The 15,847-nt window shown below is 44.2% G+C and overlaps 1 protein-coding gene across 4 annotated transcripts in view; it reads left to right on the plus strand.

Annotated features, from left to right (window-relative positions):
• The window catches only part of TSPAN18 (tetraspanin 18), a 125,207-nt gene that overhangs the window by 98,805 nt on the left and 10,555 nt on the right, over nt 1–15,847 (plus strand). For 3 of the 4 annotated variants that reach the window (XM_034061739.1, XM_005154190.4, XM_031053562.2), the window contains exons 4-6: nt 6,132–6,223; nt 7,302–7,496; nt 12,432–12,506. In XM_034061739.1, the coding sequence (XP_033917630.1) occupies nt 6,161–6,223; nt 7,302–7,496; nt 12,432–12,506 (333 nt within the window). In that variant the 5' untranslated portion in view covers nt 6,132–6,160. Of the gene's footprint in view, nt 1–1,696; nt 1,778–6,131; nt 6,224–7,301; nt 7,497–12,431; nt 12,507–15,847 lie in introns of all 4 variants that reach the window. The other variant, XM_034061740.1, reaches the window with a different exon arrangement.

Here is a 15,847-nt window from a genome sequence, read left to right on the forward strand (position 1 = left end):
TGATGCTTTGACTTGAAGAGAATCTAGTCTATATTTTATAATTCCTTTAAAGGCTCTCTGGAGAGCTTCAAACATGTCTTCTGCTTTTACCTGGTTGCACTCTGTATGAATATGAAAGTAGGTGTGAGTTAACACTATTTGTTCCCCAGGCCTTTGGCTACAGGAGGTACTACAGAACTGGTTCTTTGGTTTTAAAGGAAGCAAGGGATCAATTCAGTGCACAAGGTATCCATGCATGTTGGTGGCAAAGATATGTATGTCAAAGAAAATATAAGTGGATAATGTGATAGAAGTGACTGAAAAAGTGGTGAGGGTAACAAGGTAACATCTAGACAGCTCTTCCAGTCTTAGGTATTCCATGATTTCTATCAGGTATTTGAAATGGGGAGACTGACAAGCTATCAGGCAAGTGCACAATGTCTGAATTTTAGGGGTTTAAACCCATAAACCCTGGTTTAAACCCATTTAACCCTGTGGTTAAACCACAACAGTAGTGGAATACAAATAGCCTGCAGAGGTATGTTAGCAGTGGGTATTAAGTGATTGGAATGGTAGGCAAGGAAAATGGTTCTCATCCTTCTTTTCAGTAGAGAGTAGGAGAGATATGGAAGACGAAATGATTTAGAATGATGAAGATAAGGTGCTCTTGAGAGTCCTGATAGACTGGCACATCTGAGGGATGCTCTTGTTCCTTTGTAACTTGGACATACCTTGGAGGCTCTGTCTTGAAAAAGCTTTTCCCAAGGAGGGTGATCACACATTATAAGAGGTGCCCGGGGAGATGGGAGAATATCAGGCTTTGGAGATACTCAAACTAATGTCACCCTGAGCAACCTGCTGTAACTAAAGTTGAGTCAAACTTTGGGACTGACCCCGGTTGGTGGCAGCAGGTGTTTGTACTCAATGACACCCAGAGTCATTGCTCCTTTGCCATCTCCAAGGCAATGGAGCAATTGAAGTGAAGCTAGGGGGTTCAATCCAGTGTGAAAAGGATATGGTGGGAGAGGGAAATGTCAGTGCTAGCAAACAGAAACTTGGAAGCAGTTTTTGGGGGTGTGGTAGAGCAGCTGCCTTTGGATATGTGATGTTCAGGGTAGCTGCAAAAGCAAATGTCAGAAGGAAGGAAATAAATGGTGGCTGGAGGACAAAAAAGTGCATTGCCTTGAAAAACTAGGCTGTACTCCTAACTGATTACAGCAGCTGGGGTATGTTTCCTGGCTACCCTGCTGGGGATTTTGAGCCTTCCCATCACTTTGCGAGATAAAACTCATATTAGGGAGGGTGAAATGTGGAATAATCTGCCTAAGAAAAAGCTGAACATTTATAGCTACATTTCAGACAAAAACAAATGCATCTCATGTGTCTCGCAGGTCTGAGATGGGACAAGCCAGAGAAAGCATCTGTCAGCCGCTGTCTTCTGCAGTTCTGACTGTTAATGTTTGCTTAGCATTAAATGTCTCCTGTGGAGGAGAACTTAATCTGTCACAAATTTGGGGCCTGGAGGAGGGGGGAAGGTATTTTTAAGAGGTGGATTAAGACATATGCATTTGGGTTTTATCGCATTTGCATCAGCGTGTTGTAGGAGTAACTGTCAAGATCTGCCTTTTGTGTGTATGGCTTAGAAAGAAAAGTGGAAGGAGGAAGTAGCTCTGTGGGTCAGGATTCTCCATTCATGTCAGCTATTTCCTCCATGCAGCCTGTCACTGGGGACTTGAAGTACCTTCAGCTAATTAGAAAAGCAGCAGTTGGCACAAGGGGTATCATAATTACGCTATTAGTAAGTAATGTTGTTTGTATTTTGCTTGTGTTGGTTGTAAATGGTGCTAGCTGTATACGATCCAAAGTCTATGGCATATATGAGCTTAGTTGGTAATATATTTCGTATACGCTGGAGTGATTGAGTTCTGACAGGAAACAGATTTAAACCCTACAAAAGAGGTCAGATCATGTTTTTGATTGATTTGCCCTGTTCTAATCAGTGCAATCACAGGATACAAATGGTGATCTTGCAAGTGCTGTTTGGGAATCTGGATACCCATCAGAAACTGGAAAGCGTGTGTTATGCTGGGATGTATGTGTCTCTCCAAGCTCGAAGTTCCAGCACTGAAACAGATGCTCAGAGCTCCTGTTTCTCAGATCAGATCAGTGGGTTGGCATTTTCTAGTAGTTTGCATTGAGCTGTTATGATGTGGAAGCTCTGACGTGCGTGTTCTTGGCTTTGCCAGCCCAGACCTTGCACTATTGCCACTGACTTCCATTTGCACATCCTGAGCTGAGGGATGCTGGGATTTGTAAGCCCCATGGGGTATGTTCCTGGCTTGAAGCGCTTCAGAATTAACAGGGCTTCACTTAATTGTTGCTTTGCTGTGTGAAGTGAAGTGGGTTTAGAAATCACATATCTGAGCTCAGCATCACCAATGGGGATAACTTCTTGCCCAGGCAAACAAGGGAGTCCTCGGTTATCAAAGCTGAGTGTGCCTATGTTCATCCTGCTCACAGGTTACTATGGCATGAGCCTGCCACACAAGTTTGTTCAGTGGATTTAGAGCCTCTTTTCCCTGCTCATGCCTAGAAAACATCTGTCATACTGAGTGGGTGCATGGGCAGAAGCAGTGCAAAGAATCATAACTTAGGTTTGCCTTGGGAAAGAAAAGGAGGCCTGTACTAAATCAGAGCAGTTCCAAGGGAGCTTGCTCATCTTGCAGAGGAAGCAGACCCAGACACGCAAAGTAAAGTAAGGTGAGAATGTGATTTATTGACTCTATAAAGAAGCAAGACAGCGTTGGGCTCAGGCGCTGCTGGTTCTTGGACCACAGGCAATGTTTTTCATGTGGGTGCCTCGGCAGTGAGATGAGTGTGAATGATGTGAAGTGGCACGATATGGCTCAAGTGGTTTGCTTTTTAGTCCTTCTATGCCTAAGGCTGCTGTGATATGGATCGTGCAGTGGGTGCTCAAGGCAGCAGGACTTACTGGTTTTTCAGATAACTTTCAGGCTTTGGCTAATACAGTGATGTTTAGCTATCCTTTGTTTCATTGGAGCATAACTGTTTGTGTGGGTGGTGATGGGAACATATGGGTGCCACTAATTGTGGGGCTCTTGAAGTTCTAGTATCCTATTGATGTATCTGTATTTCCATGTTGCTCTCTAATATAGTCTCCAAGCTCAAGGGTTAGGGGAGTTGAAGGTTCACCTTTCCCATGAAACTGAAGAATTCCCTCTTCCCCCCCCTCCCTGCTTCTTACCCTTCTGGACTTAAAGATAGAATCACAGAATCATAGAATAGAGTAGTTTGGGTTGGAAAGGACCTTAAGATCACCCAGTTCCAACCCCCATGTCATGGGCAAGGACACCTCACACTAAACCATGTCATCCAAGGCTCTGTCCAACCTGGCCTTGAACACTGCCAGGGATGGAGCATTCACAACCTCCCTGGGCAACACATCCCAGTACCTCACCACCCTCACAGTAAAGAATTTCTTCCATATATCCAATCTAAACCTCCACTGTTTAAGTTTTAACCCATTACCCCTTGTCCTATCACTACAGTCCCTAATGAATAGGCCACCCTCAGCATCCTTATAGTCCCCCTTCAGATACTGGAAGGCTGCTATGAGGTCTCCACACAGCCTTCTCTCCTTTCTCTGTGAGGCTTGCAGACATGGCTTTAAACACCATCAAAAAGCTGTGGACACCTCTTCCAGGCTCATGCCAGAGCTCTGTGCCCCACTCCATCTACTGCAGTTGTGGTCTTGGCTTTGAGTCTCTCTGTGCAGAAGAGTCATGTATCAGAGGTAGAAGATAATAAACTGTAAAGAAAAATACTGCTCTTGTTCTGTGGTTCAGATCTGTGTTTCTCCAGGTCTGTAAGCCTGGCTTTGTGGACCCTCTGTGGAAAGGGACCTGTGTGTGCTGGTGGACAGCATGGTCAAGACGAGTGAACAGAGTGCTGCTGTGGCAAAGAAAGCCAACAGGATGTGGGGTTACATCAACAAGGGTATCACCATAAGAGACAAAGTCATCATCCCGCTCTACTCAGACTTTGTCTAGCCACACCTGGAATACTGTGCTCAGTTTTGGCCCCTGCTATGCAAAAAGAGAATGTGGACAGGCTGGAGAGGGTCTCAAGAAGGGCCACAAAAGATGATCCAATGACTGGGAAGCCACATGAAGAAAGACTGAAAGAGCTGAGCTTGTTCAGCCTAGAGAAAAGGCTCAGGGGAGACCTTATCACCATGTTCCACTATTCAAAGGGTGGCTACAAAGATGCTGACTCATTTCCTACAAGGAGTGACATGGAAAAGATGAGGGGTGATGGGCACAAGTTGCTCCTTGGGAAATTCCAATTGGATGCAAGAGGAACACTTTTCACAATGAGAACAATCAGCCATTGGAATAGTCACCCCAGAGAAGTAGTGGATTCCCCAGCACTGGACATTGTTATGATTTAGCTGGACAGGGTGTTGGGACATCATGTCTATGTCATGGTCTTGCCAAGAAAGGTTGGACCGGATGATCCTTGAGATCCCTTCCAACATGGTATTCTATGATTGATTCTATTATCTCCTCAGGATTCTTTTAGCTAAGGGAATTCACTGAGAAGTGCCCAGAAAGCAGAGCGTGCTGCTGTCCTGCCCCAGGTACATGAAGATGCAGAGAGAAAGCAGCTGCATGTCCACATGAGATGCTGTGTCGCATCATTTGCACCTATGCCCATTTTGCCAATAGGAAGGAACTGTTTTGATTTTAACCCAAGTCAAGCACAGCAGACACACACTGTATGATAGAAATCCCCTTTGCTGGGTGCTCTGCCTGCCATTGGTTTTCCCAGCTTTTAGGCTAAAGCAGAGAAGTTCCCATCACAGAGGAAAGCACCCCACAAGGCTCGACAGCACCCACAAGGTCTGTGGATTAACAAAAGCATTGAAGGAGTGAAAGGAAGAGGTACATTTCTGAGCTGATGAAAACCTTGCATAGTTTCTGGTTTTTCTTTCAGTGAATTGAATGTACTTTACTAACAGTATACCACTGGATGCTGATCTATTTAGTGAATGGCATTTGCAGTGGAGAAAGGGAAAGATATGGGTTCAGAAGCATGTGGGCTTTGGGAAGACTTCTCTAGGGAGCTATGCAAACTTGTGCCTCTGTGTTTGCCAGTGTATGCATCCATCTGTGCATGGTGCCATGACTGCATTTCTGTTTCAGTCAAAGTTTTACTGTTTCACATATTCATTTGTCTGTCCCTTTAGGGTAGTTGATGAGTTAATTTGATATTGGGAGACTTCATCAAACAGGAAGCAGCACTTTCTTCCCATGTAGCCCCACCTGGTCAGGATTTATAGCTGCTTTTCTAATAGAAGTACTGTCCTAAGCAGTTTGTTGTCTAATTCAGACATGGCTTTCAAACTGGTTAAGATTCCTTAGTGTTTTTCCTGGTCTTAAAAGCTTGCCAATGTCAACCCATGGGCTGTGCCTGCAAAAGATCTGTGTGGGGTGGGGTGCAGAACATCATAACTTCACTGCACAGTCACAGTGCATGGTGTGCCCCAAGCTGGGTAACTGTATGGTGACAGCATCCTCAGGCACTCCCACATCTACACAGTGCAGTTATCCCAGCCCAGCATCTCCCGATGTCAAGTTTCATGTTTGAGTGGCATTCATTCTGCGGAGGAAGCTTGTATGGAGCTAACCCAGATACTTGCTTGTGAGTCTTTTAAATGGATATAGCTTATTCTGGCTCCTGTGTCAATATGACCTTTTTTGTTGTGATGTGGGCAGGGTCATTCAATGCTTCTTAGACCTGACAGGCTTTAGGGACTGGGAAAAATAATATCTTCATGTGCAGAGGGATATCTTTTCCCCCAGCATCTTCCTCTGCAAGTAAGGCTAGACCTTTCCTCTCCTGCAGCCCTCCTCTTCATATCTGTGTTCACCTTTAGACCTGGAAGAATGCAAAGGGACTTAGCAGTGATCATTATCTCTTGCTAGCCTGTGCTGTTGCCTTGTTCAGGTAAGAAATGAGCTTTTCTGTATAATGAACTCCATAGGACCTTGGAGGAAATATGAGTGGAGACAGGATTTTATCATTCTAACAGTAAATGAGTGTGCTAAGGAAGTGTTGATGTTTTGCAGGAAGGATTGGGTCAAGGAGCCTGAAGACCATGGAGGGAGACTGCCTGAGCTGCATGAAGTACCTGATGTTTCTTTTCAATTTCTTCATATTTGTAAGTATTTAGAATCCACTTTCTCTCCTGAATCCTCCTGTTTTGAGCATCCTGCTGCTCCCCAGCAGGACAGGCTGTAATCCGGCCACATCATCACAGTACAGAATGTACCCTCAGCTTTGCACTACCAATCACTGAGGGTTTTGCAGCATCCAAAGATGCTCAGATGTTCTGCAAGCCAGCGCTGCGGTCACTGTTGTCTGAGTTACTCCTGTCCTTGGCAAGGGAGACCAAAGGGAAAGCTGTAACTGGTGGTGTACATGGGTCTATCCTGGAATGGCAGAACTGTTTTCTAGTCCTGGATACCCTGCTGAGGTTTCACATGGAAACACAGTAGTTTTCCTACCACGCATTGGGTCATTCTCTGTCATCCTATTGCTCTAGTCTATGACAGGAAGGGTGGGAGTACCCAGCCATCCTGGCTTCTGTGGGGCAATGTTTCATGTGTGGCATTCACTGGGCTGCTGCTTACAGATAGCTGCTCTCTACAACTACCTGAAAGGAGGTTGTGGGGAGGTTGGAGTCGGTCTCTTCTCCCAAAGAACAAGGGATGGGACAAGAGGAAACGGCCTCAAGCTGCACCAGGGGAGGTTTAGATGGAGCTGAGGAACAATTCCTGCCCCAAAGGGTGTTCAGGCATTAGAACAGGCTGTCCAGGGCAGGGCTGCAGTCACCGTCCCTGCAAGTGTTCACACAGTATGTAGATGAGGTCCTCAGTGTCATGGGTTAGTGGTGGCCTTGGCAGTGCTGAGGTTGGACTTGATGATCTTAAAGGTCTTTTCCAACCTGGTTGATTCTATGGTTCTATGGGGCAGCAGCTCAAGGTTCAGTCTTTCAGCGTTAGAGAGGTCATAAACAGCTGGTAGTGACATGTCAAGGAAGGTGCTTTTGCTGCAAATGGTCATTTAGTGAGCAAGAGATTGCATATCAGCAGTCACCTTCTTAGTGGAGAATATATGCCACTGAGAAACAGAAGCTCTCCAAGTGAGCACCTCTGATCAGAACATAGCAATGAACCCCATTTTCCTGCATCAGTTCTTTTACATTGACCAATGTCCCTCTCCTTGTGCCATGACAGCTGGGAGGAGCGTGCCTGCTGGGCCTTGGGATCTGGGTCATTGTGGATCCCACAGGCTTCCGAGAGATAGTGGCTGCCAACCCCCTGCTCTTCACAGGAGCCTACATCATGCTGGCTATGGGAGCCATGCTCTTCCTGCTGGGTTTCCTCGGCTGCTGCGGTGCCATCCGTGAGAACAAATGCCTCCTGCTCTTTGTAAGTGTCCTTGCATTGTCTGTTGGCTTTTTGGAATGGGTGTGTGAATAGATGATGCTGTGATAAATGCATGAAATGGGTGTCTGCTATTGTAGCTGTTACTTCCTTAGATAATAAATAGGCTTTGGGTACTTTTGCACACAGCTAGAAATACAGAGTATTTGCTTTTTCCCTATAATAGATTTGAGCCCAGTGGCTATGGAGTCCGGGAGTGTATTTGATCTTGTTAAACTTTGTTTCAAAATGGTCCTATTCGGTTATTTGGTTTTTCTTTCTATAAAGTGACCAAAAATAATCCTTTCTTGGCCACCCAAGCCCCATGGCTCCACTTGTGCATTCATTACTTGGTAATTCACAGCAAAGCAGAGGGAACATGTAGAGCATCTGTGTAACAGAGCCCCCATGTCAGCAAAATGGTCAGTTCAGAGCTGCATGGTGGTCTGTCACTGCAGCTCTCAATAACTGGTTGCTCCCTTATGCAGCCTATTCTGCGCCTAAAACGTACCAGATTTGTTCTCTTCAGGCAGATTTTCCCCTGACTGATAGGGTTAAATTCCATCCCTTGTGGTCATCATATAATATTTCCAAAGAGCTTAGCCTCTAAAATAAGTCACTTTTGACCTCCACCATAAGTTCTGATACTGCAGGGTTTCCAGCCATTATCTCTTACTGGAAGGCATTACAAGTTATGTGTTGAAAGACAAAAATCATCAGGTTTACTTTGCATGACCTTCTGTTCCCTCCCTCTGGGTCTGTTGGGGTGTTGGGGCTTTGGGTTTTTGTTTGTTCGGGGTTTTGGGGGGGTTGGTTTTGTTTTGTTTAAATCTTGATCTTACGGTGTTTTGCTGTGGTTGTATCTTGCATAACAGCTTCATGGTGCAAAAGACTTGTGTCTAAATAGGAGAGGAAAGTTGTCTTTCTGGAATGCAAACCCATTTTTTCCCCTAGAGATAAGCATGGCTGCAGTGAAGGAATTCTCTATGGCCTTTAGTCCATCCACACCTTGAATTCATAACCTGCAAATGAGAGCCCTGTTCTGGAAGCCATTGTGGCTTGATTTAGTGCCTCACCTCACAAGTAAATCAGCAAACCAAATGTGCCTATGAGGTTATGAAGATCTGCCCAGAGGAATCCAATAACATGCAAAGGATCAGGCACAATAAGCCTGAGGTTACTTTAAAAGCCTGTCCCTGTCAGATTAAGAAACTAAAACTTATGTTTAATGACAAGTATTGATTGAAAGCGAATGGGAGTGTAATACTGTCAGCTTGGACCATGTCCACTGCACATAGACTGGCTGGAGGAAGGTTTCTCTGGCCATGTTCTCTCCTGATTTAACATCACAGGGTTACATCATGGCTTGAATGGTCCTTCTGGTGCTTTCAGTTATACTGCAGTGCACTCAGTTTTGTGGTTCTGATTGTTAGAGACAGTTCTTATCCCTGCTGCTTTATCTATTTACTTTTACTATTATTTTATACTTGGACTGTGAGAAATACATGGGCTGAAAGTAATGCCATGGACTAGGAGAAGCTCTGGAAGTAATTACTGGATGAGGAGTTGGTGTTCCATCTTGGTCAGTTCTTCCAGAGCTTCTGGTATCAAAGTCAACTTTGTTAAACACAACAGTGATGCCCTTGGGCAAGGATCTGTGCTGATACCAAGTGAAAGGTGTTAAAATGCATGAAGCACCTGTGAAACCAGAAGTCTGATGGGGATAAGTTTTAGGGTTTGAAAAGGCAAACCATTCAGGAGCATAAACCAGACTGGGAACACCTTGCAAAGGGGAGAGTGTCAGGCTTCAAGGGGGTGGTACTTGGGGAAAAGTTGCTAGATCAAATCAAGCCCACTTACAAAGTTGTTAAAGAATTGATGAGCCAGAGAGCTGCTCGAGTGAGATTTCACAGTGATGCATAATGCATGTCTGAAGCTTTTAGTCCAAATGTAAACAGGAGATAGAAGGGACACGACAGATGCACAAATGCATGTTCCTAAGGTTCTGGCTTGTGTGCCTGCAAGACCTTAAATCAAGCTGCTTGCCTCTTGGTAAAGAAGCATCACTGTGTAACCTAACATGTTGCATTAAGCACAAGGCTGTGAAGCGTTTCTAGATTTCCCAGCATTTGGACTTGGCTTGCAAAAAGCAACAAACATTGGCCTGCAAGTCAGACATTGAGTAACTTCTAGATTGTCCTCAAGGCCCTCTGACTTCAAAAGAACGCCATGAAAATCAGAAACTAAGATGCTGTTGAGCATGCATTATACCACAGGTCTGATTCAGCTTTGCAACAAGAACAGTCCATATTAATTTCATTTATGACTGCACGTATCCTGTTTTGCACTCTTGTAATCTGGATGCAGTAGCCCCTGGAACTTTTCAGCATGAAAATGTGGGTCTTTTGGGTTAAAGGCCGTTGCTGATTTTGTGGAACAGCATTGCAGAAACTGGAGCAGTAGGTGAGATGATGGGGGTTGGACTAGATGATCTTTTGAGGTCCCTTCCAACACTTGGGTTTCTGGCATTCTGTGATGTAAGATATAAAAAAGAATCATTAAACACATGATAAACCTACAACCATCACCAGGAGCTGAGGCAGGAGTTTTGACCAACATGCAAGACCCCACTCCTCAGGATGTTTACCTTGCATGTGGGGGTTACCCATGTTCAAGTGTTGGGAGTTCAGCATGAATTTGAATGTGAGGCTGTTGTGTCCCACATATTGACCAGTTGGCTATTTAGTGTTCTCATCCATCAGTAATCAATTTAATTCTGGGAGGCAAAACAAAACAAGCAGATTTTGACTCTCCTTAAAATGCAGAATAAGAGCAAGTTCTGATGATCCATCTTCTTTTTCTCATCAGCCCTAATGGCTGCTCATGTCTTTTCCACAGTAGCAGTTATAAATCTGTAGTGCAGACTGCACAATATAAGTGTAAATCAGTTTGGAAATGATAATGAAGCTTATCAGAGATAATCCGGGAGTAACTGCTTCCACTTCTTCACAGACCTGAGCTGGAGCTTGGGTGAACATGTGTCTCCCAGTAATCAGTAAATGAAATGCAATTAGCAAGGTGATGGGATTAATCACTTCATGGCCACCTTAGACCTCTTTGTGACTACGCTGAGATCCCTTGATGGATGATGATGTGAATTTGCAAAGCATCCTTCATTCTCATCACTTGTTCTTTGCCCTCCTGTGGTGAAATTAAAACAGTCTCTGAGCAGGAAGAAAAGAAACCACACAGAAAACTCCAGCAGCAAGAATAAATTAGAGAGTTAACTAGTTCAGCAAAATCAAGCAACAGCATCCTATTAGCAACCCAAGTACCTGCTCATCTGACTCTTCTTGTTTTGGCATTGGAATCCAGGCTCCTTTTGTTTTCCCTGCAGAAGCAGGTAAACAAATGGGACAGGGTGGTGTGTGCACTTTTCCAGTGGGGAAAGATCACTTACAGCCCTGATGACTGACAACAAACTAACATTTTGCTCATTCCAAGCAGGTAGTTTGAATTCTCTTTCCATTACCAAAATGCAGAGTGCACAGTATTTCAGACACTGTTTATAAATCATTGCTTGGGGATCACAATAGTACTTCTGGCCCCATCTGCCTGCCTTCTGCTTCAGAAAGACCTTCAATAACCTTCTCATGTACAGAGAAAGTCCCATCCAGACTTTTCTTGTGTTCATTTCTACTTGTTGCTTCAACCACCTTCACTGGTAACATGTACGGCATGTATATTGCCCTCCATGTGATGTTGTCTTACTTTATCCTCTTTTCACTCCTGGTTTTCCCACATGGTTCCAAAACTCGAGTTCATTTCTGAACATTCACTCAGCTTTGTAAAATCATCTTTTGAGTCTGTGGGTAATTCTTGGGATCCTTGAATTTAGAATCACAGATGGTGATTTCTCCTTTCTAAGAACATAAAAACCTGTCCATCTAGTTCAGACTTATGGTTCCTCAAGCCTACTATTTTGTTCCCAAGAATAGAAATAAATGTCATTGTGGGATAGGATAGAGCCTAGCCACTTTCTGCTCTGTTCTCATAGTTGTTCCTCAGCACCAATGGTTGTTGCTTTAAGGATCTTAGAGGGCATATCCCTGCCTGTTACTTTTACTGTTTCGTATGGACTGCAGCAGCATGAAACTAGCACAAGGCATCAATGCAACAGTGCACTTAATATAAGGATATGAATATGCACACTATGGATGCTATACAAGACATGGATGACACTTGCATAATCGAATTAAAATTATAACGGTATGTTATCAACTTTTTGTAGAGGTTCTCTGTAGTCAATACTTAACTCGGTGCAACCCCATTGTGTGTAGAATACTCTGAAAAGAGTCCATTTTTGGTCAAAGATGTAAATAATTATGTTCCGCTACCTCCTTCCATACACAATGAGCTATGACTGTATTACAGTAAACTTGTTTATATTGTAGTGATGGGTTTGTGTGCTTATGTAGGTATATGCTTGTGATGCATACACCTGTGTCAGCACAGGTTAACCCTGTATGAGCATCTACACAATCATATTACTTTTTCCAGCCAAGTAGGCTTTACTGTTTTAACCTGGTACACATTTATTATTGGGAGATGCTATGTGGCCTGTAGTCTTACTCCCTTTCACCCATTAGAAACAGGCAAAAGCATCCCAAGTCCCACATCTTGTGACAGCAGAGAGGGGCTGTGTCTGCTCCAGGTTACCTACTCATAGGGGGGTTTTATTGTCAGGGAAAAAAAGCTTCCTTGGTTATTTAGGGGTTGGGACTAGATGATCTTAAGGTTCCTTCCAACCCTAACCATTCTATGAGTCTATTTCTTCCATCTCTTTCATGACTAGCAAACCCCTGTGTTCCTACTACCTATTGCAAGCACCTAATAGTATGATATGTTTGGTTGATTTGTATTTCATCTTCTCTCTTCCAGTTCTTCATGTTTATTTTGTTAATCTTCCTGGCGGAGCTTTCAGCTGCTATCCTGGCTTTTATCTTCAGAGAAAATGTAAGTACCCAATGGAGGGTGAACTCTGGACCCCAATGGGGTTGTACGCAGCTGGAGATGCTGTTGGATGGTGGCTGATTGTTTGTAGAGCTATTGTTTGCTTTAAATACCAACAAACCTTTTTCATTCCTACCCTCAGTGGGCAGAACTGCCAACAAGCCAGTGAATGCTAACTAACCTGGGGTACACAGGGTGGATGGTTTATGTACATGGGAGGTATACATTTGGGGGACTACTTAAATCCTGAGGATTTTAGAGTCTTCCTGCTCCTTCTGCAGCCAAACCAGCTGCACATTCCTCCAGAGAGGAGTTTATTATGAAGTCACACTAAGGTTAAAACAAACTCTTCCCTTTTTTTCAATATAGCACGTGTTTAATATTAATACTGTTTTCCCAACAGAGCCAATGCTCATTCTGCAGTGCAAAAAAAATCCTCTTGTTCATCTTCTAATCATACTCCTTCTTGAATTTTCATGTTCTGGTGCTCACCAGATTTCCCTCAAGACTGCTTGAGATAATAAGATATCCCTCCTGATATCCCTGCTTGAGACAATAAGATATCCCTCCTGCCCTGCCCTGGCAAGTCTCCCCATGTCCCATTTTGAGTCCCATCAATGGACACCCTGCATATTGCCCTGCTTACAGGCTTCTGGTTCTTCTCTCCACAGCTTTCTCTATTTTGCTGCTATGCATATTATTATATGACCATCATCCCTTCCCGATGTTAGTAGTAAGCTTTTGCTACATTAGTAGTAAGCACAGTCTCATTTGTTTCTCTAACCAGCAAAGGTTTGTTCATTTTTTTCCTGTTCCCACATAGAATCATAGAATAGTTTGGGTTGGAAAGGACTTTAAGATCATCCAGTTCCAACCCCCCTGTCATGGGCAGGGACACCTCACACTAAACCATGGCACCCAAGGCTTCATCCAACCTGGCCTTGAACATTGCCAGGGATGGAGCTTTCACAACCTCCCTGGGCAACCCATTCCAGTGCCTCACCACTCTAACAACAAAGAATTTCTTCCTTATATCCAATCTAAACCTCTGCTGTTTAAGTTTCAACCCATTATCCCTTGTCCTATCACTACAGTCCCTAATGAAGAGTCCTTCACCAGCATCCTTATAGGCCCCCTTCAGACACTGGAAGCTGCTCTGAGATCTCCACGCAGCCTTCTCTTCTCCAGGCTGAACAGCCCCAACTTTCTCAGCCTGTCTTCATATGGGAAGTGCTCCAGCCCCTGATCATCCTCGTGGCCTCCTCTGGACTTGTTCCAACAGTTCCATGTGAAAGAAGAACCTGGTTGAACTAGATCCATGTTTCCCAGGTCAACCCATCTTTGCAATATGACTGAGTGATGGCCATGAAAAAACTGTGGCAGTTAGAGATGGTCACTATTGACTGTTATTATTTATTTTGTTTATTTGGCTTCTATCAGTAGTAAAAGAGCATACAGCACTTTCCCTGTACTGGAGAGGACAGAAAGGTGTCATGGGCATAGAAGGGCCATGTACAATGATGCTTCTCTTGCGTTGGGATATACTTTATGAGAAGATTTGATAAGCAAATAATTGAGGATCCAGGAAGCTGAGAGCAAGACAGCGTGGTGTTTGTGCAATGGATGGGCTTAGGGTGGAAAATAGCTGGAGAATAAACTGGTCAAGCTGGAGGCAAGCCTGTGTGAAAGGTGCTGCAGGGCTGCTTGTGTCCTCCTCTCTCAGTTACATCTTGCTTCTGAGCCAAGCATCAGTGCCTTCCATGGAAGCTGTGGGACAAATGAGGATATGTTATCTTGCACGATAAGGTCATGGTGCTTATTCTAGACTTCTGTGGCATCTGGCAGTGTTTTGTGAGAGAAAACTTGAAGGGGAATAAACTCCTATCTTTCTTGAGCTCGTCTCCCTGTTTGTGTCACCAGCTTCCCACTCTGTCAGAATGACTGACAGGAAGGGCTTAAAAGGGAAGGAATGAAGAGCGTCAAATCCCAACATAGCTGGAGATGGCTCTGTGCAGAAGTTACACTCAGCCTGCAGATTCTTGTGGCTTGTTCTCTTCTCAGGTTTCTTCTGAAAAGAAAAACAAACCCAACCTTTTTTTCCTATGTATTTTGGGCTTGGTAATTACTTGGGGCTAATTTTGCTGTCATCTTTGGCCTAGGGTGAGGCTAAATGGCTGGACAGAATGTCCATGGGGATAGAGGTGGTCTTGCACATGACCCCATGACGGGAAGAATTCTTCACAGTAGCAATTTAAGGTCATGTTCAGATGTGCTTTTCCCTGTGGAATGTGTTACTTTCAAGGCGTGTGGTGGTAAATACATATTTAGGCACTGTAAATTTCTTGGAAGCTTATCAAGTGGGCTCCTGTGATGGTGATTGCATAAGTCCATATGGCTGTGGCCTCACTGGGTGCGTAAAATGAGACAAAAAAGAGAAGACTTGCTCTATCTCTTCACTTCCCAGATGATGCTCAGTGCAGCTTTCTCTTGCACAGGGTTTTACATCCAAACCAGCTGCCAAACACTCCACAGAGTTAAATTATTAATAGCTGAGGGAGTGAAAGAAATTAAGAAGCAAATATAAGGGAGAAAAGAGATGTTTTCTGCTGAGATTTGACATAAGAGGAAGAGTCAATGAAGCAGAGTGTGGTGCTGGGGTGAGAACAAGTGGTGTTTGTGGTAGTGAGTTACCGTGATCTACAAGTCAATTTGCACCCCTAAAGAACTGTTTAAAAGCAGTTTCTGAAGAGACAGCCTGTTGTTAACCAGCTATGGGAGTACCAGTGTTTCTCTTCTTTTCTAAAGGAGGTTTTGGAGGGTGGAGAACCCTTTTCCATCTAGAAAGACTCCTCTTAAAGTAAGGTCTTCCATGAACAATAGCTAGATGCTAGGAAAGAGCAATTTGACTTATGTACAGGAGCAGCTCTTTATATGCTTTCAGAGGTTTGGGTGGGAAGAACCCCAGAGGGATATTTGACTCTTAGTGAATTGTCTTAGGAAGCTAGCAAGCAGAATGCTAGGAACAGATGGGTCCAGTAGCAGGGCTCAGGATGGAGTCAGGATGTTCAACAGCAAACAAGTCAATTTGGTTCCTGCTACCTCAGTTTCCTCAGACATAAAGCAAAAACTAAAGAACATGAACCATCCATCCCTCAGCTGAGCAGCTGGAAGTCTCTGGGATGGAAAACACTGGGGAAGTGAGAAGTGCAGAACTGGTGACTGTACTTACAGCACAAGCACTGTACTGTGCAGAAGTGTTAGGATGCTCCAGGCAAGTGCAGGTGGACAGGACTGTGTCCTGTTTTCCAAGCAGGCACCAGCAGAAATGCCCTCTTTTTCCTAAA

This window comes from Melopsittacus undulatus, chromosome 4 (assembly GCF_012275295.1).
Source record: "Melopsittacus undulatus isolate bMelUnd1 chromosome 4, bMelUnd1.mat.Z, whole genome shotgun sequence".
NCBI lineage: Eukaryota > Metazoa > Chordata > Aves > Psittaciformes > Psittaculidae > Melopsittacus > Melopsittacus undulatus.